The sequence below is a fragment of the Sipha flava genome, unplaced genomic scaffold, assembly GCF_003268045.1.
Source record: "Sipha flava isolate LNK unplaced genomic scaffold, YSA_version1 197_pilon_pilon, whole genome shotgun sequence".
In the NCBI taxonomy this organism is placed as follows: Eukaryota; Metazoa; Arthropoda; class Insecta; order Hemiptera; family Aphididae; genus Sipha; species Sipha flava.
In genome coordinates this window covers 158,066-184,987 of record NW_020272774.1, presented here as the reverse complement: position 1 = coordinate 184,987, position 26,922 = coordinate 158,066, and the positions used below count along the sequence as shown (strand labels likewise).

Sequence of the window (26,922 nt, the reverse complement as noted above, 5' to 3'; positions counted from 1 at the left end):
TTATAAGAAAGTTGAATGAAAATAATAACGGAAATAAAATCTGACTAATGACACAATGAATTTATTTGTAGTGTTTGTACTTAAGTTATTTATCCTTACTGTTCATGAATTTAATATTGTTCTTTTAATTCGTTAAAATAGTTATTGTATTTTATTATCAATATATTAATTTTATTTAATTCATAAACATTGTTATTGTTTTTTTTTATTATTAATATATTAATTAATAGGGGTCTCAAACGATATATTTTTAAATATCGATATCGAATTAATACAACCAATATTTTATCACAGCATCGAAATATCGACATATTAAAAAATCGATATATCGAAAAACCGATTTGTTTCTATTTAGTACTTATTACTTTCTAATATTTATACCTAGTACATACCTAGATATAAATCGAAAATTCAAAATATCGGTATCGATGATTTATCAAAGTATAAAATGCAATAAAAAAAAAAAAATAAATAAAGTAGAGATCAATTTTTTTAAATTTATTATTTAAAAATAATAAATATTATAAATATGAATATAAAGTAAATTAATTAAAATAAAAAAATCCACCATATCCTTTTGGTATGATTTATTCTGTGTGCATTTTATTTTTATTTTTTTCTACACTTTCATCTTCATATGAAATATCTGTGTTCTATGAACAAATTAAAAATTAAAAAAGTGGGCTTAGAGAATATGTGAATATTAATAAAATAAAAATTTCCAATGAGCTACTTATAGTGACGTAATACTAGATCCGATAGACATATACCAGGGATGGCAAACCTTATGAACACTGCGTACCAAAATTACCTTTTTTTTTTTTTTATAGAGCGTGCCATGAAAAAAATAAATATTAAAAATATTATATTTTGTTATATTATAATTTGATTGTATAATTAATGTATTAGTCAAAAAGGTTAGTTTAGGTATATAACAATAATAATATATAATAAATAATAATAATAATAATTATAATAATATTGCTTTATTAATTATTTATATTATATTATATTATAGGTCCTATAATATTATATATTATGTGTTGCATCGTGGGAGGAGTGTGGTAGGTGAAAATAACGTGCTACGCATGAGTGCTAAAAGCAGACTGGTTTTATTTTTGTGTCAAAGCACCAAATGGCCAAACGAGATAACCATAATATATATATATATATATATATATAATGAACATATAGCCGCTATTCTAGATAACAAATATTATAAGTTATAGGCTATAGCTATATGTAACACCTCCCTTTTTATATATATATATAATCAAAATACAAATTACAAATTAAGCTTAGTTGTAGGTACAATATGTCGCTTACGTATCCAACTAGGCTTCAAAACAACGTTATTATCTTTATCCAATTATTCCTGAGCTGTTTACCGGCAGGCCTTAAATGTACAATATTTCGTCGTTTATTATTACCCGTGTCATCACTAAAAACATATGATCTAAGCGTATTATATTTATTGATGATTTTACCTGGCTTCCACGTTTTAGTTAATAGATCTCTAAACATAATTTTTTGGCCCCGTTGAAAATCATTATTATTTTTAACTTTAGCATTTCTATCGTAATATAGTTTTGTTTTTACATTCTTATTTTCACGTACTAAATTAAAATTATTTACTAAAGTAGGCTTTAGAGAGTTGTTTAAGATTGGAATTTTCGGTCTTAAAATGCGACTCATTAAAAGTTGTGCTGGGGAAAACTTAGAACCAATTACAATAGCACTGTTACGATATTCTAACAACATTAGTTGCTTATCAACTTTACCTTCATCCGATCTTTTTAGTATTGATTTCGCAATACTTGCACCTTTTTCCGCAAGTTCGTTAGATTTTGGGTATCTAGGGCTTGACGTAGTTATAATAAATTCCCAATTAGTCGCAAAATTCTGAAATTCGTTAGAATTAAAAGGCATATTGTCTGCCACTAGTTGCTTTGGAATCCCATGTATCGAAAAAATAACTTAGTATTTTAATTATTTGACTTGAGGTTTTAGAAGATAAATAATTTAATTCAAGCCAACCGGAATATTAAACAACTAGTACTAGGTAAGTATCTTTCCCATAATCCAAAATATCACATGCAACTTTCTCAAAAGGTAGATTAGGAACTTCTTGACATATCATATTGTCTTTAGTATTCTCGCTCCTAAATTTATTACATACTGCACAGTTACCAGGGTTGCCAACTATCCAGTTAAAAAAATCGGGACTTTTTTCCAATATGAGAACATTTTTTTAAGGTTTTAATATATTATAAAGGCAATCATTTCTGGCATAACATATTATAATATAAGATATAAGTATGGATATATTTGCTCTCTATATGTATATACTTTATTATTATAAATTGTATAACAAACATAATGTTTAATAAAATAATAATAATAATAATATAATATTTTAGACGGAATTTTTAATAAAAAAAAAGTATTATAAATTATAAATTGTAAATAATTATTAATTTTTCCAATTGTATTTTTTCTGGCTCTTCACGGCATTCAAAAAAGCTGTATCATCTTTCACTAAGTTCACGAAATCAGTACAGGAACTATTTGTGGAAGGCAATATATTCAGTGTTATCATTAATTCGTTTTTTATTAAGTCCACTGAACAACGATTTCTAACATCTGTCCATTTTAGTTTCATCATCGAAAAAACCCTCTCTACATGAGAATTAGATGGTGGAATACTTAGAATAAATTCTAATAATATTTCAAAATTTTTTAATTTCTGAATTGATAAAAGTTCTAACCATTTTTCATAAACAGTTAAATTATTTTTGAAGCTAACTGTTGGTATAGCAGGCTTGATAATTGTAAATTCTTCAAATATTTCATCTAAAGAAATTACATCAACTAGTCCAAATACTTCAATTATTTTTGCAATATCTTGATAAAGTAACAAATTTGATTTTAAGCAAAGTGGTTCCAAAAATTTTAGTGGCGAATATTCATAATCAAAATGATTAGATAAATAAGTTAATGCAGTGTTGTAGAACATATCAAAGTCTTTTTTTATAGTATTTATGTTAGATACTGATAATTTATTCTTACATGTGATGAAATTTGAGCCATAAAACTTTTCATTTATGCGAGTTGAAATATTAGTTTTTAACTCATTCATAATATAAAATATCTCGGGGGAACTCGTCTCAGACTTTTGAAGTAATTTACTTGCTTTTTCAAACATAATAGTAACATTGGCACATTATAATAAAACGCTATTACTGATTACTATACAGATAAAATAAACATATCTACGTATATCTTGGTAATTGGTTAGATATTATTTATAAATAAGTAATAACTGTAATGTTCAAATGCCATAGTATCTATAAATATAATAATAGATTATTGCTTTTTACTCGATAACGAATGAAACATTTTATCGTTGATTATAAATGGTTTAGTTTCTTAGTAATTTCCTTATGTCCCGGAAAAAACATGTCCCGCATAAATTTTGATCGGGACGCGGGAAAAAAATCTCAAAATCGTGAATGTCCCGCAAAAATCGGGACGGTTGGCAACCCTGACAGTTACCAATATATTCCTCGATATCTTTATCTAAACCATTCCAATAAAATAAAGAACGTGCTCTCGTTTTAGTTTTACAAATTCCAAAATGAGCTTCGTGTAGTTTAAATTTTATTCTGTAACCTCATAGGGACAAACACACGATTATTAAGAAAAAGTAAATCGTCCTCAAATGATATTTGGTAACGCATATTAAAGTATGATTTAAGCTCACGTGAGACCTTATTGTTCTGGTTAGGCTAGCCATTCTTGCACACGTATACTAATTGTTTTAATAAATCATCTTTAATTGTTTCGTGTACAAACTCATTTCGAATATTTATAGACATATTAATTGAATGGACTACATCGGAGACATCGATATTAACATCGTTATCTTGAGACAATATACACGCTCGACTTAATGCATCTGCGATAAACATTTCTTTCCCCGGTACATGTATAAGATTAATATCATATCGTGATAATTTGACCTTAATGCATTGAAGCCTTTTAGACGGAATGTCTTTTATGTTCTTTTTCATTAGCGAAATTAAAGGAAGGTGATCGGTTTGAACTGTCACGCGCCTACCATAAATATAATGATGAAATACCTTACACACAGATAAGACTGACAGAAATTCCTTATCAACCTGTCCGTAGTTAATTTCGGTTTCTGATAAGTTTTTCGATTTAAAATAGACTGGTCTGCCTTCTTGTAACAAAACACATCCAATGGCAAATTTACTACTATCTGTCTGTATTATCACTTCTTTTGTGTTATCGTAGTTTCTAAATACAGAGGGACTAGCAATTATTGTTTTAAGTTTATTTACACACTCATTATGTATTGATGTCCATACAAACTCATTATTCTTTTTAAGAAGATCTCTTAGTGGTTTAATCAACATTGCCAAATTAGGAATAAAATTTCCGACATAATTAACCATACCTAAGAATCTTTGTAAATCTTTTATAGTTTTTGGTATCTCATACTCGAAAATAGACTTAATACGATCACTATCTAATTTCATGCCTTCATATGAAAATATATGTCCAAGATAATTAACTTTATCTACCTTATATTGAATTTTGTTTTTATTAAATTTAATATTATTTTTCATAACCAAATCTAAAACCTGTTTTAATGCACAATCATGTTGAGCCTCAGTGTCAACAAAAATTAAAATATCATCAAGATATATAAATACATTTTCAATACCTCCAAACACTTTCATATTCCATTTTTGACATATTTCAGCTGCATTATTTATTCCAAAGGAAGTCTATTAAAACAAAAAGTACCAAACATAGTACCAAACGTGCATATTTTAGAACTCTCTAAATCTAATTTTATTTGCCAAAAATCATCTTACAAATCAAAAACAGAAAAGACCTTTGCATTTTTCAGCTTTGACGATAAGTCTGATAATGTAGGGATTACACAATATTCACGAATTATATTTTCATTTAGATCGCGTGGATCAAGACATAATCTCATACTTCCATTTTTCTTTTCAACAATCACTAATCTATTTACTCACTCAGTCGGCTCATTTATTTCTCTAATTATTTTTTCTGACACTAATCGATGTAATTCACATTTCAACTTATCTTGGATACTAATAGGAACTCTATGTGGAACATTCGTAACAGGTATTGCATTAGGCTTTAATTGTATGCTATATTCATCGGGAAAGTTACCAAGACCTGTAAAAACCGTGCAATAATTCTCCAGTACATCATTACGACTTAATATCTTATCAACATTTTCTACTTTATTTATAAGCCCTAAATGTATACAGCTATGCAGACCTAAAATTGCCTTGCAATGATTATCAACAATTACAAAATTTAGAATATATTCTTTTTCTCATAATTTTACTTTTAAATCAACTATAAAATATGTATTAATGTTACTACCACCATATGCCTGTAAATTTATCGGTTGCCTATTAACTACTAAGTTTTTAAAAGGACAATTATTTTTAATTAAGTTAAAATCATTTAAGATCAGTAGATTAACATCAGAGCCAGTATCCAGTTTAAAATTAATACCTTTATTTTCAACAAGAATAGTCTCAGACCAGGAAACAGCCAAAGTATTCATTGTATATACCGTAGAACAAAAATAATTATCATTACTCAGCCCATCAACGTTTTCAACAAATGCAATCTCAGATTTACAAACACTTTGAAAATGATTAAATTTGTTACATTTTAAACATGTTTTACCATACGCAGGACATTTGCATTTGTCGTGTACAAAATTACAATATTTACATAATTTATCAGACCGATTACAATTATTATTCGTTTTTTTTATTATTTACAGAAATATTACCCGTATTTTTGAAAACCTGTGGTGACTCCTCCTGTTGGCTATATCCTTTTCCTTTTGCCTGTCGTTGATTCGTTTGACATTGACCACGATGTCCGTTGTTACCGTTGTTCTATTGAGCTTGATATGTACACTTACCACCACATATTTTTGAATGAACTGAATTTTGTTTTTCATCAATCTCCTTCATTTGATTGAGTTCTCTTCGTTGAATTTCAGCAATACGAAGAGTTTCTATTGCAGCTTCAAGAGTAACATCAGCTTGCTTAATTAACTTGTCGCGAGTCTCGCTATCTCTTGTGTCAAGAAAAATGTTGTCACGTAAAATTTCTTCATGAGATTTAAATTCACAATCATTTATCAAACCACGACACGCTAACAGGAACTCCTCAATAGACTCATTTGCTTTTTGAGACCGTTTATAAAATATATACCTGGAGTGTAGAATTTTTTTTTTTTTTGGTTTGCAATAATTTTGAAACGTGGTTAACACTTGATCAATTTTCTTATTGTCTTCGACGTTTTCAAACTTGAGAGTATTATACCTCTCTAGGCCCTCTTTACCAACAAGGTTAAAAAAATGGCCACCTGATTTTTGTTAGACGCTGTCGTTAGACCAGCCGCCTCAATGTAAATCTCGAACGCTTCACGAAAAACGCGCCAATTTTCTGACAAATTACCCGTTAAAACCAACGCATCTGGTTTATTGTACTCCATGGTTCAATAATTCAAAATTCAAATACACAATACACAATTTTCAGATCCTTCTAGACTGCGCCATGTTGCATCGTGGGAGGAGTGTGGTAGGTGAAAATAATGTGCTACGCATGAGTGCTAAAAGCAGACTGGTTTTATTTTTGTGTCAAAGCACCAAATGGCCAAACGAGATAACCATAATATATATCATGAACATATAGCCGCTATTCTAGATAACAAATATTATAAGTTATAGGCTATAGCTATATGTAACATTATATAATATATAATAGTAAAACTTTTCGCGTGCCATGGATTTGCCATCCCTGACTTATACATTGTAAATAAAAATAATGAATATTAAATATTATATTTTATAGTTTATAGTTTTATACCTTAAACAGTGGACGCATATGTAACATATGCGTGCGCGTACGAGTGGAAGAGTACCTTATCCCCAATGCATTTTATACTCGCTTATGAATAACGATAATTATTAATTTACTACTAAGTACTAATACTAACACACAAATCCTTAATAAACGCCCCACTCCTCGTTAAGTAATTTTTTCTATATACCTACATTACGATTAGATATCGATATTTTCAATATTGATATTAAATATATCATGATATTTGTACTTGATATCTATATCGAAAATAGTTTAAAAAATCTAACAATATCGATATCGTTTGAGACTCCTATTAATTAATAATTATTAATAATAGCTCATTATAAACTTTTGCCATTATCTGGTGCCTAAGGAGATGTAGAGATATCAATATTTAAATTTGTTTTCAATATCGCGGATAATTAAAAGATATCGATATTCAAAAAAATATTGTTTGAGAAGCGTTATATATAAAATTATATTTTTTTCATTTATTTTGTAGATTTTCAATCAGACATTTTCAAAAGACAGCAATTTGAATTCTTGATCAATGTCCTAAGTAAGTATTAACACATTTAATCTAACCTTTATTATGCACTTTATTTTGTTGAATGAAATAATATCCATTGCAGTTATTGTATTGTTATGTCCCGTTGGTTAGCTCCAATGGAAGACAAATATGTTCGTAAATAGGAATGTTTAACACAAAAAAACACAGCAACTGACGAACTATTTATATATTTTAATTTATCATAATGACACAGTATTAAGTTTTAATTATTAATATTAATGCGGACGACTTGCGTATGTTGTTTATACTTGACTGTACTCGACTGCCGGAGCTACATCGGCAGACCGATGACGACGGCTGTCGATGAAAATGCGACTCAGCATTTATGTACTTACTAACTAATAAGCAATACTTTATTACAAGAAGGGGTTCTTAACAGTATTATATTTATTTCATCTATCGTATCATATTGGATTGGAATTATTTTCAATGTACATCGATAACATTGGTAGATCTCAAAATCTATGATGGTCATTAGACATGCTGGAATCCAGTTCTACATCATCATTAATTCATTGAATATCTCGATTTCTAGATTTTTAATGACAAAGCTATTATATTATATTGAAGACTTTAAATTTATTACGTTGTTTCAAGACATCTCAAATTACTGTAATATTATTTAACTGATGATTTAATTAAACATAGATGATCGGTGTAATGAAAGAGATTATATCTAGTACATATTCACATTACAATTATGAACGGTGTAATATTATATATCACTATTTTTTTTTTTAATTCTTTAAAAAATACTTAAACGTTTGTAGTTAGATTTTTACTTAAATAAATTCTGAAAGGTTTTTTAAATAGCAATACAGTTATATTGAAATTTAAAATGTTATATTCCTAAAATGCACTAGCCATTACTTATACCGACAAATATAATATATTTTTGTTAAAAAGTAACAATTATTAATATAATTTAGGTACATTTAGGTAATTACTTCATTATTTTAACTAGTCTATAGAAGGTAAATTTCCAAAAAATATACAAGAACATGATATAATTTGTTCAAAACACTTATAAATTATAATATGACGAAAAAAAAGATAAAAACCAAACTTGTAAAATAACAATGTATGAGATTAATAAATGTGTGGTGGTCATCTCATCACGATCATTGTGGCTACCATCGTAACGGCACGACAATCAAAGCTATACTCAGGTCGGTCGAGCGGTGGCGTTGGTAGCCCCGTCGATTTACTGTCTTTTTTCCCCGGTGTAGCTTTCTTTTGTCGCGTCGTCCGTTCTACTCTCTGTACTATCGTAGCCGGAACTAAAACTAAAACTTAGTTTTGGCTGTGAGCTAAAAATGTGTTAAAGTAGTTCACATTTACATACGAGTGTTCATTGTTCAATCGATTAATTATAATTACCGTTTGAATTTATTATTTTTAGAAATAACTAAGATGACTAAGAAAGAATTCAAATCGTTCAAGCTCAGTAAGTTAATTTTATATAAAATCTGATCAAATAATATAATAAGATAAAATCTAATAAATGTATGTTCACCGATTGTATTTAAAACGTGTATTATTATCCAGATAATTCTGTTACCTATCACAACTGACCAACCATTATATAAATTATTTCATTTTTATTTTTTATTTTTAGGTTTGCCTAAACCACATGAAAATTATGAAAACTATATGATTAGAATTGAGTTACTCAGTAAGTTATTATAACATATGTAACATATGTAGGCTGTACATACAGTGTTCGGATTTATCTAAATAGTTAGGTTAGGTTATATATTTTATATTATTTTGATAAATAATTACAAGGTATCTAAACATTTATCTTAAATTAATATATCTATTACTAATATGGATACCTTTATCTAGATACATTTTGATCATCAGAATAATTCTGATAATTAATCTGAATAGTTAATCAAGTATTTTGCATACAAATTTATTAAAATTTTCATTTTAATTCTAAATTAAAGCTAATAAGTTATAAGATATACACAATATAATTTACAAAATTATAAAAATAACAATATTATTTGGTACTCGTCCAATAAGTGCTGTCTACCGCACGTTTGATGTTTTAGTATGCTATCTACCGAAAATATTTTAACTACCGTGTAGTTATGTTTACGGATTTCTGATCTCTCCGAGAAATGATTCAAATAGGTCTTCAGTTTGGTTTTGTAACGAGCGCCACCATTCTTCTTGAAGTTGGGATGGTAATATGTTAGCCGCTCTCCGTGTTTAATGTTATATCCATTTTTGACATGTCTCCAATGACTTTCTATAGTTTGTGTCTCAGCACCAGTTATTGGATCAATGAAATTTTTAGAATGATTAATCGTTTTATGGATAAACCCATTGTTCAAACACCATAACGGTTTGAATTTTCGTGCCATAGCATGTCGTTCATTGCGCCATGAACGTCTCGAACTTTCGAGAATTTTCATAACACTCCCCCCCCCCTCTATATCTCGGTCCTGATGACCGGTCTGTGACTCGGCTTTTGTAGTCTTGGCCTTTTACGCGCACTCGCGAGCGATACACGCTCCGCGTAATCTTCTCGCGTTGGTCGCCACGCGGAATTTGTGTATTGTTCGAGTTTTTTGCCGATTGTCGGCCATATTTTCCTGGGACGGATCGTCATTGTCATCGTGGTATAGCTGTGTGGTGTTACGTCATTGTCCGCAGACGTCAAGTTGACTATCCTGTAGCTGGTGATATTTTTTGTCTTTTGTATTGTATTTATTAATTATGTTTGTATTCTGATTAAGATTATACATCGTTTGTATGTTTTACGCCCTGTTTGTGCACCATTGCGTCGAGCGTCGAGGATTCGCGAAGACCACCGTCGGCACCCCCTCTTTTTTACCCCCACCGGTGACGCGCACCCGGCCACTCAGGCCGTCGATCGCAGTGGTGTGTGCTGAAAAACTTGTTTGTTTTTGCGTTACATGTTCGCGCTTGGCCGGCCGATAACTATCGCACCTGCGCCACCTTTCTTTCCGTGTGTATTATTTCCTAAGGCCGATTCTTTTTGGTACGCGATTGTCATCTGTCACTGTGTGATCCACGACTGTTGGTCGATCTCGTGTGTGTGTCACCGCATGTAGTGTCAACCCGTCTTTTTTTAGATATTGTCGACCTCGTGGTTACTTTCGCGGCCTTGCGTCCTTACGCCCAGTTTATCATGTCGGCTGATTGGTTGACAGTGGTATTGTGCCATCACCGTGCACGTGTTTCACGAACTCGCTTTTGTACGTGTAGTTCCTCTTCGAGTGCGTTTCCCGTACGTTAACCTGTTTCCGGTTTGCGATCACTCTGGTTTCGTTGGCGTCCACGTGGTTTTCACCCATGGTCCTTTTTACAAGTCTGTTCGTCGTGCGCGTCGCGTACGCCAGTAGTACCAACTTCGTTCCCGACACAAGCCATCCATCGCCACGATTGTTGTCCGTTGCGGTCTGCCGGTTGGTAGCGGTGCCATTGACGCTGCCATCTAGGAGTCAGGTGTAGCGATTATCAGTTGGACCCTTATCACCATCACCCGAGATAAGATTGTTTTTATTTACTTATTGTCTGTAAACCTTAATAATAATAAGTTTGGTTTGTGCCCAAGAGCTTATTATTAATTAATCTATCATTTCTTTGGCCTTTTGTTGTCCTTGAACATCACCAACTCCTCCTCTCACCATATTTCATAATCTTCAGAGCGCACGTTCACGAGTGTCGCGCGGCCGGCTGGCGATAAATATTTTTCAAAGGCTCCGCGACGGTGCGTTCAAACACCCCCATAAGGCGTTATTGTGAATATTATTTTTATTTATTTAACAAGGGCGCCCGTATTATTATTACTTTTTATTTTGTACTAATATGATTAATTATTTATTGTAATATTATTACGTACCCGAACTCGGGTACATCATCATATATCTGGTTTTTGTTTATTTATATATAATTTGAACAGTGATAATTATTACCTGGTCCTTTATTACGCGAGTCAGAGTTATCGACCACCATACTCGTAGGAGCGGTTCTGGCACAAACATCCATCTTCATTTGAAGTAGAATACGCTAGCCATTAATCGGAATATATAGTAGTACCATTAATTATAGAATAGTATTCTATATTCAATGGTAGTACCTTGTTCAACTTCATTCAATATAATTAGTATTTTTTATAGTAAGGTATTTCGATCACACTTTTCCTATACCTACTAAGATATAAATATAATATAATTTGGGTTTTGTAAAAGCTTAATTTAATTGCAAAGTGATGAAGTATATATAATATACAGCAACGGACATACAGTAGATAGCATATTGGACGAGTAGCTAGTATTTAAATTATATACATGTATATATATAATAACCGAAATTATTAGATACAATGTGTATTCTTTATAAATAAAAATATTAAGTGTACTATTCTAAGAATAAACGCTTGCAAATATTAGCATATTAATTATTAATAACATATATCTAATGATTTACGGATAATCATAAATTAAAAGTCACACAGTTAATATTTTATCTATATTTTAATAATTTATAGTTGAAATTATGTCGAATTTACTAAATGATAATTGTTATTATTATTAGTGATGGAAATAGATAATGCAAAATTTATCTAGATAAAGATGTAGGGGTCAAAGTGGGTTTTATAAATAAGAAACTAACACTTCTTTCCCGTTAAATTGAAATTTGTATTTTATTAAATTTTATTAAATTACAACATTGAGTTATGCACCGCGCGGCTGGTTCGGGTGTACTGGTTAGTGAGTAGACAGACAAGTTTAGTTAGATATACTACTATCGATCGAGTGAATTATCGGATACCTGTATAATAGTGTAATCGTAATCACACTCGTCGACAGCCGATCAATAATAATAATAATGATTTTAGTCCGGCAATACTGAACAAAAGATGAAAAACAATATGTCCAAATTCATCTAGATAAAGATAAAAGATAATTTCATTTTTATCTGGATAAAAAAAAAGATATTTTCAAAAAATGTTATTTTTTTGGTCAATATTTCAAATTCTAATAATATCTATGAAAACTCAATTATAATCATTATTATCAATAGGTACCTAGGTGTTTAATGTTTATTGTAGTAATGTAGGTAGTGTACCATTAAGTAGTATTAATATATAATGTACAATATTTAATGATAGTCACTAAAATTTTCTACAAAAAAAAAAAAAGTGAAATTTGCTCTGTACGTATCAAGATGAATACAGAATACATAAAAAATATTTTAAGTTAATAATATTGTTTTCCATATAATATTAATTTGATGATTTTCATCATTCTATAAGTAGTTACGACTTTACGGGTTCCAAGAGGGAAGTAATGACTATTCAGCGTATGAGTGACATGTTTATATTAAAATCAAATACCCATTATATTTGGAACTTCCGTGAAAAAATAAGAAATGAAGTTTAAGAATACCAAAGAAATTTAACCAACATGAAAATTCAAACAAAATGTCATACCAAGAAATAATAATTACTTATTAATAATACACAAATTATGATTATGAATACAAAATCTATATGTATAAAAGAAAGTCAAGTTATTTACAGAAGTTATAATTCAAGAACGGCTGGACCGATTTTGTTGATCTCTGATTTGTTGGATTCGTCTCCGTACAAGATTAAAAATAACTCTAATATTGACAAGAATACAGACAATAAAATTATCTAGATAAGTAAAAATTATATCTTAGATAAATAATTAGATAACTTAGCGTTATTTATCTAGATAAGATAAAAGATGACAAAAATTTATCTAGATAAGACCCAACACTGATTATTATAACGTTATTAGGCTGGAACTCGATTGAGCACGATTGATCTTTTTCGTAACCCAATTGAGCACGGTTGCAATCAAACAATAGGAACCAAAAAAGAACCAAAAAACCACACGATTGAGCACAAAAAGGGGTGCGACGTTACTGCTTTATACCGTAGAATATTATTCGGTGCACCGTATTACTGTGAATTCAAGATTTTTTTTAATTATTATGTAATTCAATTTTAGATTTGTAATGGTTATTTCATAATTTAATATATTTACGGCTCAGGTTTCCTAAAAGAAATAACTCTCCAATAAAAAAACCACAAGACATCTTTTTTTTCGCATTTTTTATGTTGTTGTTGTATAGAGCTCGATGCATCATATAATTATTACTATTGTTACAAAATAAAATACGTTTGAATATAATTATTTATAGTTAAAAATCTTTTATTGAATTTTAATAACATGTTATAATTACATTTTTTTTCTTTGCTAAAAAATAGCACTTATACAATTGTCATGAAAAAGATAAAAATTTAAATTTTTTTCCCTAAATACTTATTTTCAACTTTCAATAAGTATTTAAGTAGGTTGTCAGCATTTTTAATTTCAGGGTACTCACGATAAGCCTTTTAGCGGTATTTTTAACGCACGGTTAAGTCAAGGTGCACGCGACAGTTTTCGAAATATCGCGCCATAATTTTACTGCGTGACACTTATGTGTTGTGCTCTATTCATTTTAATGTACTTTAACAAAACGCACAGTAAAATTACGGCACGGTAAAAATGTCGCGCGATAAAATAACGCTAGTGTGTTTCCAGCCTAATAATTAGTTTTCAATCTGACAACGTTGTACACAATATTTTTTTTTTACTGTGTTCAATCGGGTCGTCAAAAAGGTCGGCTGATAACGACCGTGCTCAATCGGGTATCACAGCGTTATTAATATTAACATTTAATTTCAAAACTATGGTATTCAACTTTACCTGTTCTTTATTCATTGTTTCATTAGTAAACAATGACTTAGAAATTCATAAACACAATTGTTTTACATATAATATTTGAGCTATATAAATTTGCTATTATGCTGTAAGACAAGAGCGAATAAAATAATAGTAAAAAAAAACTGTCGTGTAAAATTTGCACTCGTTTAAAAATTATATCCTTTTTTTATTTAGATAAAAAAAATGTTTATCATTATACTTATATCGTTCTACTTGATTTTTTTTCTAGATACATTTGAGTTCTTTATTTTTAACTAATCCGAACACTGTATATAATACTCTTAATTTTAACACAATAAATCATTGTTACTAAAACAATAGCAAGTATCTCCTCGATACTGTTTAAATAGAAAAAGACAATACCACGTAACTTTTAGAGTTGGAAAAAATGTTATCAAGATAATTATTCGATTAAATATGTATTTGAATAATTTGAAAACATTATTATTCGATTAAAAAATTATCCGAATTATTTTTCGATCATATCATTCGATTCAAATATTATTCATATTACAATATTATAAAATTATTATTATTATTAATATATCTAACCCTTCACTATCTTCTATTTATTTATATTTGTTTTTTATATAATATTTTTACATTTTTCCGAATAAAGATTTATATCATACAACTTATGTCAACTATTGTTATATTAAAATTAGTTTTTTGTCACTCCTGAAAAAGTCACTATTTGAAAATACATAGTATTGTTTTGGCAATGCTAACATTGAGTCAACTTCCATTTAAAATTTTAAATAATTTTGAAGCTTATAATATTTATATTTAAATAGTTTTGAATAGTTTATTATTATTTAATATTACTTAAATTTAAAATTGAATACTTTTCTCGAATATTATATTCACATAAATAATTTGAAGTAAATTCAATTAATTTAATAGTTTTTTATATTTGTGGTTAAAAACATTAATAAATCGAATTATAAAAATATGTAATGAATAGAACTAGAAAAGTAACTCAAGTTAGCAATTTTCAACATAAATTATTCTATTTTATTTCACATTAAAACATTTTACTAACTTAATATTATATTTCTAGAAATGAATGGTTTTAAAGGAATACAATATATATTTCCTGAGGATCTTTTTGATGATATAAAAATGAGTAAGATACTAACATTTAATTATTTGTTAACTCGATAACGGTTTGCCCTTTTTCATTAAGATAACATTACATAAAAAGTGAAATGTTTTAAATATACATTGACGTGTTATCACGTGGTGCATGTGAAAATGTATAAATATTTATTGATAATTAAAAAATAAAAATAAATATATGTAATTTGAAAATAGCAAGTAACTTTCTACAAATAACTCAAAATTTACCAAAGTATTATGAGAATTATACCATATACTCATCAACAATTTTAGTTAAAATTTTGGGTTTATAAGATTATTATTTTTTCATGACAATAAAATAAAATTATACTGTGTCAAAATTGGTATCCATTTAATGCTAGTTTTTTAAATTTTCCTCAGATTATAAATTATTTGGAAACATTTTAAGAACTTTAAAAAATGACATCCTGAATATATTATTTAAACAAAATTTGATATAAAAAACTATACCTATTTTTAATGATTGAAGCAATAATTCTAGTCAAAAGTATGTAGTTGGGGCAGTTAGTCTAAATTTTAATTATTCTTGATAATCAAATAATAATATATAATAATTATTAAATATAAAAAAAAATATATAATAAATTTATCATTATTATTATTTATTAATTAATTAATTTATTTATTTTGTAACATTAATTTTCAATATAATAATTTGTTTTATAAAATATAATATGTGTATATATTTACTACGTTTATTTATACTTAGGCAGTAAGCTAAAAAAAACCAATATTACAAAATATAAATATAAATACACGATGTAGGTATTAATATTGAGTAGGGTACCTTTGGAGTTATGGAAAATTACTAAAGATACCGTCGGAAGATTTTCGCAGGCTGGAACACTATCGTTTGTTTATGTAATAATTATTTCATGCATTTTTTATCCGTTTAGTGCAATTTTTGATAATAAACACGAAATATTATACATTATAATAAATGATAATTCATTTTATTAAACTTGACAAAGAAGAATATTTTCTGAAATAAAATCATAACAATGTTAAAAATTACTATCGAAATATGTGCTATCAGTGAGCTAAGAAATATACTTTTTGAGTATTTTTTACTTAAAAATTTTAGGTAATGCGGCGCCTCATTTGCCTCATCCTCAAAACCGCCGCTGCGTAACGGTGAGTTGCGTATCCATAGCCATTGTCGGCGGTGATGATAAACCTCCGTATGCGACCGGTCGGATACGTAATTGCATTGTTATTATCGCGTGTAAATGTTCGTTATTTCCACGTTTTCATATCATTCCAGTTGTGTTTTCGTGTAATTTCCAAGTCATGTTCTCAGTGCCACAAAGTTTCATAAGTTTCTCGAATCTTAGTTTTAGTTTGGTGACACTAAGGCATTTTATCGTCAATATGGTGTCCGATAGCTGTAACTTTCATGATAGTAGGGTAATTTGGGGCTTATGGGTTTCCTCCCCCTTAAAAAGTCCTCCCTAGCAACCCGCAATACACTAATAATTTCTCCCTTAGAATGCAACCCTCAACACAGACAAACTTAACAAAAACTATGACCCTCCTTTAAAATACTATTATTTTCAATTATTAGACACAACCTTCCTCTTATCGTACAAAGACAAACCTAAAAAAAAACCCAGAACCCTCCCCTTAAAATAATATTTTTTCAATGACAAAACACGACCTTCTCCTTACCACACACAGACAAACTTAAAAAAATGACCCTCCCTTAAATTAATATTCTTATAAATGTCAAAACACGATCTTCCCCTTACTGTATACATACAAACCAAATTATGACCTTTTCCTTATAATACACCCCACAACACATACAAACTTAACAAAACCCATGAACCTCCCCTTAAAATTATATTATTTTCATTGATGAAACACGACATTACCCTTACCCAACACAAACAAACCTAACTATAACCCTCCTCCATAAACAGTGTTTTCAAACCACACGCCACACATGCATTTCCTAAATACACCTCAAATATTTAAGTATTCAAGAAGAATATCGAAGATTGTTTTAACTATCATAAATTCCTCGAATCTTCAAAGGATGAATTAATAAATTTACTTAAATCGTTATCAGTTAATTCACCCAATCAAATATAATCTAAAACTGGGAGCTACTTATAAAATATCACATGTAGATAACTCATCAGAAAACAGAGCATTCAAAACCATAGCAAAAGATATTTTCACGGATACAGATATAAGAAATGTGATCGAAAAAGATTTTACAAGACTTCTTCAAAAAGAAAACGAATATATTGGTAAAGGAAGTGGTTTCACACTCCAATGCATCGATGGACTGCTTCTAGGTGTATACAAATATATACCTATAGGTGGATCGTCATACATAAAATTACTTGACGATATCAGAAACAAAAAAGCAGTAATTAGTCTACAAAATACAGACCAACAATGTTTTAAATTGGTAATACTGACTAAAAATATCGATAAATATCGTAATCAAACCATGTTTATAGATGAAGAACATTTTTCAGGTCTTAAATTTCCAACACCTACTACAGATATAAAAATATTTGAGCGGAATAACTTGAATGTTTCAATAAACATGTATGATCTGAAACAAAATAAGAAAAATCACATTATTTACCCATAAAGAGCTGTGGATGAGGAAAAATCAGATCATTTCGATCTCTTACTGATTACCGATAGAGATAAAAGTCACTATACATACATTTTAAATTTCTCACGCCTTGTTAGAGCACAAAAAACATATCATAAAGAAAAAGTTCTTTTCTGTAAGAGATGCTTCACATCATTTGATAATCAACCTCTTAAAAATACACTATGTGGACAAGCAGCACTAGATCAACACAATCTGATATGCGAAGTACACAAACCAATTTTACCTCAGATGCCTGCGCCCGGTACAATGCTAGAGTTTGATGGGTGGAGTAAGACTCAACGGCATCTGAAAGTCATTTCCGCAGACTTTGAAGCACTTATAGTAAAATGTATGGAAAACAAAGGCAAGAATACGTCGACTATTCAAAAGCACAAACCAATGAGCTATGGAATATTTGTAAAGATTACAGAAAACGTTCCCATAGATCTGCTAGAAAAATTCAATGTACTACAAAAACCAATTATTTTTTGTGGTAATGAATCACACCAAGACGTAGCCAAAAGTTTCATGAAAGAAGTTACCGAGATTGCAAAAAAAGTTGACAATTTACTTAAAAAAAATAAACCTATAATAATGACTGAAAAAGAACAAAGATCACATGTAATGAAAATTACTTGCGATTTATGTAAGTGTATTTTTTCCGAAAAAACCATTAATTAGTAGATAACTGCCATTTATTAGGGAAATTCAGGCATACACTACGTAACATCTGTAATCTAAAGTTGCAAAAACCAAATTTCGTCTCATGTATTCTACACAAATTAACAAATTACGATGCTCACTTTATAGTGACAGAGTTAGGATACGACACAAACCTAACCACAGTCATTCCAAACAGAGAAGAAAAGTTTATTACATTTTCCAAATACGTTTCCAACAAGTTCACAATACGGTTTATAGATTCTTGCGGTTTCATGCCTTCAAAACTATCAACACTTGCAGAAAATTTAATAAGATCTGGGTTCGAGAAGTTCGGAGAAACAGCAAAAGCATTCTTACTCAGAGATATGGATCTCGTTACACGAAAGGTTGTATACTTTTACGAATATAAAGAGAGTTGGGAGAAATTGGAAGAGATGACACTGCCAACGAAAGAAAATTTTTACTCGACATTGGCAGAGGAGCATATAGATGATAAGGAATACGGTCATGTAATCACAATATAGAACCAGTTCAAATGCACAACCTTGAGAGAATATTTAGACTTTTATTTTAAAATTGACGTGCTGTTGTTGGCTGACGTATTCGAAAATTTTAGAGACATTAGCATTTCTACGTACAATTTAGATCCTGTTTACTACTATACAACTCCAGGTTTTAGTTTTGACTGTATGTTAAAATATACCAAAGTCAAACTAGAATTGCTCTCTGATTATGAAACCCAACTATTTTTTGAAAATTTAATCCACAGTGGTCTCACACAAGCCAGTATGAGGTACGCCAAAACTAATAATGAAAATACTTCGGATTATGACGAGACTAAACCGAAATCATGGCTAGTGTATCAAGATTGTAATAATTTATATGGATAGGCAATGTCACAATTTATACCATACGGCGGGTTCAAATGGGTAGAGCCTACGCTAGTTGGTTTAAAGGCATTGGCAGTTACATCAGATATAGGTAAAGTGTATGAAGTGGATATATTGTATCCTCAAGATTTACACGATGAACACAACGACCTTTCATTTTTATCCTAACCCACCTTAGGCATATTATTATATTTATTCATATTTGAGCCGCAGTAGACATATTGTTATTACTATTATTAAACTTGTGTCAATACTTATTTATTATATTTTTTGTATTTTCTGCGTTAATCAGACAACTTAATACCATTTATATCCATCTATTTTATTAGTTATTTATTTATTTGTTCAATTATGTATTTCTTTGTTTATTGTTATCGTTTTATTATTCTTTGTTGTGCCAATCAGGCAAATTATTTATTGATCATTATTTATCAATGTAGTTTTATTTTTCATTTTAATACTACATTTTTACACACCAACTCCTGATATAATGGCCAAAGGACACACTGTTTAATGTTGACTGTATCCGAGAAATGAATAATGTGTTTCTTAACTCTAAAATTATTCTGAAATAATTTATTTTCAATCTAAATAGGCATGTTATTGATATAACAAAACTCCTTTATAGCCTAGAAACTCACAGAATGTATAACTTAATTTCAAAAAATGAAAATATTTTACTTTTATATTAGATTCTAAGCATAACGGTGAATGTATAAGTTTATCAATATACAATGTTATAATAACATATTTATTGTGTTTTACATTTGCAAGACTAGCTCGAAAAATTATTATATTTTATTTTTTCAATGTACTTTTATGTTTTTAAATTATACTATAAATATATATGTTTAGGTTACCCTAAAGCCGATGAATTTATCTCTGTATATAAAACGAGATTGATATCATATGATTGTGAGTTATTTTAAGCGTTAAAATAGTAAATAAATGTTTTTCATCACGTATTATTTATTTAGATGAATGCTATGTGAAAAATGTTGCACAATTCATTCAGGGTAAGTCATTTTAACTTTAACAATAGTAGTGGTGGTTTTGTGATTCAATTTTAACTGAGGCGACTAAATATTAACATACATATATATATATAAAAATTATAACATTAAAATTGTAGCAGTATTGTTTTCTAAACGTTTAATCTCCAAGTAGCTGTGAATATGTTTTTTTGATGACTCGTGAAATTTTACACGTTTTTAAAATTACAACCAGACAGATTTTGATTGACCTAACAATATACACGGCTAACAAAATAACGCTTGTTTGTAATAGCTTCCACAAAGCCATGAATCCAAATCATACCACGCAGGATTAAACAGTCGACATAATATTTTGCCACCTTTTTTGTCAAGGATTGGCACGACAAAAAAGGAGTTGGCTTGCCTTTCCTAATCATATCCTTTTTATGAATATTATTCCAACGCATAAAAGGTGTTTCAAGTAACATCATTACTGGATCATTTATAGGATCCATACTTTCAGAATGTGACGCAGTGACAAGTCACGTGTACTATAATGTAATATACAGTATAGTAGTATACAACAACAATATAATCGTTAATCGTTGTAGCTTTGCATACAAGAACCAATAAGACTTTTATTAAATTAACAACGCACACGCAAGGCCGCCCACAAAAATTTTTCTCAGAGGGGGGGGGACAACGAAAAAATAATACACCTATCTACCATAAATTCTGTTTTTTATCACATCGTAAAAAAAAATTATTAATTTACTATAATATAGTAAGTATATACATATATATATATATATATATGATATATATACTGCCATCGATTTACTGAAAATCTATAACAATCAATTAACTAAAAGAAGAACAAATATACTTTCAAAATTCAACTACCTGACTGGCATATTTAACTTTCATTTTTGCCAAATTATTAAGTTCTAAATGATTTTTATTAATTTTAGGACACACTTTAATTAATTGTTGGGAATCATAGTTAAATAGATTTTCATACATTTTCCATTGTATATGAGGCTTTTGTGGATGTATCTAAAAATAAGCGTTAAACTTGTGGAATTAATTTTGTAACTCAAATAAAGTTTTTTTAATTCATCTTCTTTAGGAACGCCAAAAAGAGTTTTAGACACATTATGTGACTCACGAATCGCACAATAATTATGCATAATGACCAAAGGCAATAAACGTAATAGAAAATTCACAAAACCAATAACCAATCACAGACTACAGTGAATAGTGATGAGATTTCGACATAAAATAATCATATATATAGACCACAAGAGCAGTGAATCTTGATTATAATTTAGTTATTAACTCAATTATATTTATAATTGAATATTCAATAATTTAATATTTTGGCGGGATATGGGCATATAATATTGTAACTCCAATTAACAACCGCTGTGAGCGTTAGTAGTAGTTCACTTTTTCGTATGTTAGATAAGAACTCTCGTACACTGCGGTTTAACATTGCGTAGTATACGCCGATGTGTAGCCTTTCTATCTTAAACTGTGGTCATCACTATGACTTTATCAATTAAAATCACAATAATTGTATATGGACCATAGAGTTGATATGATATGAATCTATAACCACGATTAAAACAAATAAACCAAATACCGAATACCTAATGATATTGAAAATTGACGAACAATTTTGGGTCAACTTATCAGTAATCAGTCCTCCTTATCTTCCTCTTAGACTGTTAAATAAAATGCAAATAAATTCAATAAAAATTAGATATTATCTAAATTAGCGGGGGGGGGCGTGGCCCTCCCTCCCCTGCGGGCGGCCTTGCGCAAACGAATAGGAAACACAGTAGTACAGTACCACAATCTACGATTAGGAGATAAAAGTGATTAGTGGAATATAGATAGCAGATAGACGACAATACAAGCACAGACTATGATTAACAAGTCGATACGAATAGAAGATAACTACAGTGTTGTAATTGTACGTCGTTTAGCTGATTTTTACGCGGTGTCACCAACACTAATGATAATTCAATAATTATTTTGTACATTAATCGTGTACTTTTTCGGCCGAGCCAATGTTTACATGTCGCCTCAATCGTCGCCTATGGAGTGGATGTGAGAGCATGTGCTATGCGTACAACGCGTGTGCGTGCGGGATCGTATTATTTAGTAATACAACTACATGTGAGAGGAACCGTCAGCGGTTGCTTTTACGGATACGATCGGAAGATTACGAGATCAGTCGTCACCAAAACAACAAAATCGCCTATAATTTTAGCCTTAAACAACCTGTGCCTCGTGATCCGTACACCCGTATAAACTGATACCATATTTTTAATAACTATTAACTACAGAATAATGTTTGTATTAAAATCTAATATTCTGTTTTGGCATTTTTCTATGATAAAATTCTGAACATTAACAATATATTGTACAAATTAAAAAACAAAAATGTAATATAATTACTAATGTCTAATTTGTTTAAAAAACATATTCCTATTACTAAATTTTTAAGTGATGCACCGCCTCACTTGCCTCACCACCAAAACCACCACTTTATGATAGGTTATATATATAGGCGTAAGTAAAGGGGGGGGCTTGGAGAGGCTGAAGCCCCCCAGAATTTTTCGAAGCTCCTCCAAAATTTGTTGGGTAAATATATGTATCTATAAACCTATATAATAGTAATTACTTTATTTTTCTTACAATATTTAAAAATATATTATATTTCTTGTAAACGAATAATAATTAAAGAGTCAGTTGTAACCATTAATAAAAACATAAATGGTTTTATCATAATTAAGTCATAAAAACAAAAATTAGGTACCTATATCATATGTTAGTTATACCATTGATTTAAAAAAAAATATATATATATTATAAAATCAATGGTCATACCGAGGTATCCTTAAATCGGCGGTGACGAGTAATTCTAGAAGTTGGCTGCCTAAGTACCTTCTTGGACATAGGCAAAACTACGGGTCAGGAAAGTCAGACCATGGCCTAACCTGACCTAATAATAACGAAAAAAAATGTATATATTATATATTTTAATAATTAGGCATTATAAATAATATATTTATACATGTAAACGTATACATTGTTCAAAAATTATACAAAATTGAAAATTAAAATATGCAATTATTCACATTTCATTATTTATTATTAATATTTTAATATAATACACTTACACATAATTTTTATATTTAGAAATGGTTAGATATTAATATTGAATCATTGGAAGGTGAAATGTTACTAAGAATTGTAGGTGCTGCTCTTATATGCGGACTACCGACATGTTTTGGCTCAAGTATGCGGTCTACCTTGTATGATACCTATATTATAATACGCCATGTTTATATTTTCATAATTATAATATATGTTTTTTTGCTCAAATTTGAAAAATATAATGTAATAATAATAATATGTCTACATAAAATAAATGAAGAATCTCAATATATAAAAAATAAATAATAATTTTAGCGATAAACTATTTTAATATCCCTCAGAAATGCTATAAATATATCAGGTTCGTCTTTGGAAGCAACTTTCCAACAATAATGATCCAGATGGGATTGAAGTAGTTATTTAGTTATATCTCTCATTGTTTTCATGATCTTTATCTTTGCATCCAGCCATGTTCTCTCTATGCTTTGAGTGTGAGCCCTCGTCGAAGGATCCGCGCTGATGGTTGACCGTTTTATGAATATATCTGCTATCACTTAAACATCTATAAGCCGCCCATTCATCAAAGTGAATAACAAAACCAGCTTCACATTCTTGCTGTATAATTTGAAGTAATGTATTTTTGTCTTTTCAAAGTACATAAAAATATCGGCAGTCAGAACTTTTTTTTTAGACCAAATACCCAAAGTCCATCTACTCTTTATCCATGATTTCTATCGTTCTGGAATTCAATGTTACTGTCTTCCGATGTCACCATTGAATAACCAACCTCGATTACATTTTTTCTTTCTCTTTTCTAGCCTCGTCAATTTGTTTTTGATCAATCTCAATTTCCAACATCTTTGGCGGTTTGTGAACAACATTTGAACATACTTCACAACACATATTAAACCAGTCAGTAACTATCCCTCGCCCTCTTCCTGTTAAAGTGGCCGTTGTTCTCAAAGAAATATCCGATAGGAAAAAAAAACTAATTTTAAAATTTCGGTATGTTTGAGATTTCTGTTAACCCTATTATTCAGATCCTCGTAATGAAAAAACTTGTTACCCTGTTGTATAATACGCGTGGTCTAACACCCTTTTTTTTGCACTGAAGGACAGGACGAATGTCACCTCCTCAATCTCGTTTTCTAACACTAACCATTTCAGAACCACACTTATGATATGACAATGTTTCTTCCGCAGTATCTAAAAATGCAGTGACATTCTCTTCACTCTTTGCGAAGTCAAATAAAAATCTATTATTTGCATAATGCATACGATATACAAAACGAATACAAATACAAAGAAAGTACAATACAATCGATGACCAATACGTAACTAACAAACTTATTAAATTCGTTATAATTTCGCACAGTAATAGTACGTTGTTTTGGTTTATCAACAACTTTTAATAATAATAAACATAGTTGGAAAATATAAGATATGACATATATCAGAACATTTTATCTGACCAATTTTATTTTATCTTTTAATGGATATACGTGTTTATTAAATATTTTTTTTTCTGCTACGATATGCGATCTACATTTATGATGGTAGACCGCACGCATTTGAAATCCACATATTAGAACAGCACTGAATAGTATTCAAAATTTTGATTCAACCCTTAGTGGTGTGTTACAAAAAATAGATTATAATGTTTTTACAGACCTATATAAATTCATGTAAGTTGCTTTCACTCTTCCCATCAGCTCTGTTTCCTGTTAACGTTCTTTCCTCATCAAAAACGTGGATTCGATCTAGTAAGAACCAGAAAAGATTTACAGATATGTGCATCTTACATATTGAAAAAGTTTTTTCAAATAATATTAGATCAGAGAATATTTCAAATGAATTTGATTTGAAGAATAAACGTTTAGATCTGTAATGTTCATAAAATAATATTTTATTATATTATATACGAGTATATTTATTATGTTTTTGTAATTTTTTATCTACTGTTATTATATGAAAATTATAAGTTTTAGTTTTATTTAGTATATTGTTTTGAAGGTGCATATAAATATGCAATTATATTACTAATAAAGAATTTTTATGTATTATTAATTATTACTCAATCTAAATTATACTTATTATATTATGCAAATTTATAAATGTATTAATTGGTGTTATCATGTTTCGAAGTAATTTATGTAAATTAAATCTTAAAACTGTGATAAGGCAGTTATGTCGCTATACATTATTTTGCTATAAAAAAAATGTTAAGCACTTCAGCCCCCCCCCCTAATTTAAAGACCTTGTTACGCCTATGGTTATATATAATGTACCAATAAGATTTTGATCTATAATTACTATAGTTAGATACATTTAAAATATTATACTGTTTAAATGATAGTAAATTATTGTTTTGAAATTGTTTTCAGATTTTGAAGAGGTGATAACGAAATCGTTAGAACACATGTTTTTTAACTACTTGTAATGGATTCATCTCAGAATACACGAAATACTAATGAATTAAACTATAAATATAATTGTTGTCATTGAACTACTGAAATAAAATTCTTACAGAAGCAAATGTTTAATAGTATTACATTGATTATTATGTGTAATTAAATAATTTATGATTACTACATTTTTTTTTTTTTTGTATTCAATTATCTTTAAAACTACGATAAAATAAATTGCATTAATTGCATTCATTAACATGACATGTGTAAAAAGGTTGGTCCAAAGTAACTTACTTGTTATTACCATTCTATAGTGATTGAAAGTCGAAATAAAGTAATTTTTTGTAAAATTCAAATCGAAAAAAAACATAATACCCATATTTTTACATTGAAATATAATAGATTAAATACAATGTGAATGGGGTATATAAATATCATACTAGTACAGGTATAGAAAAATAAATATCAAGATTATATATGTCATCAATAATGAATAATTAAAAATAATTATTGAACTTTAAAAAAAATAATGACGTTTTAAAAATTGTTAAACGTGAATTGTACTATCCCTGAGTAAAAATATCTCAGATATTTCATTGACTTGAGTTTTTGAAATTCAAATATTATTTTTGAGCACGTATTAATTAAGGAATAAATATAATCACGAACTTAGTAGGGTTCCAAAAACTCTCAACCGCTAATTAATAAGGAAACAAAGGTTTTCAAGTACACAAATCGGTTTCTAATAATAT

At 29.2% G+C, this 26,922-nt stretch overlaps 2 protein-coding genes and 1 pseudogene across 2 annotated transcripts in view; all 3 read left to right on the top strand.

Moving 5' to 3' along the window:
- The window catches only part of LOC112681850, a 43,937-nt gene extending 17,582 nt beyond the window's left edge, over positions 1 to 26,355 (top strand). The window contains exons 3-9 of the mRNA XM_025552174.1: positions 7,460 to 7,516; positions 8,931 to 8,975; positions 9,147 to 9,203; positions 15,371 to 15,436; positions 20,476 to 20,535; positions 20,598 to 20,636; positions 26,147 to 26,355. Coding sequence (XP_025407959.1) covers positions 8,942 to 8,975; positions 9,147 to 9,203; positions 15,371 to 15,436; positions 20,476 to 20,535; positions 20,598 to 20,636; positions 26,147 to 26,202 — 312 coding nt within the window. The 5' untranslated portion in view covers positions 7,460 to 7,516; positions 8,931 to 8,941 and the 3' untranslated portion in view covers positions 26,203 to 26,355. The remainder of the gene's footprint in view (positions 1 to 7,459; positions 7,517 to 8,930; positions 8,976 to 9,146; positions 9,204 to 15,370; positions 15,437 to 20,475; positions 20,536 to 20,597; positions 20,637 to 26,146) is intronic.
- Positions 16,546 to 18,775, top strand: LOC112681849. Its single transcript, XM_025552173.1, has one exon. It carries the CDS (start codon positions 18,317 to 18,319, stop codon positions 18,746 to 18,748), a length of 432 nt encoding a protein of 143 aa, XP_025407958.1. The 5' UTR covers positions 16,546 to 18,316; the 3' UTR covers positions 18,749 to 18,775.
- LOC112681848 lies at positions 18,881 to 19,824 on the top strand (annotated as a pseudogene).
- Positions 26,356 to 26,922: the final 567 nt, after the last annotated feature.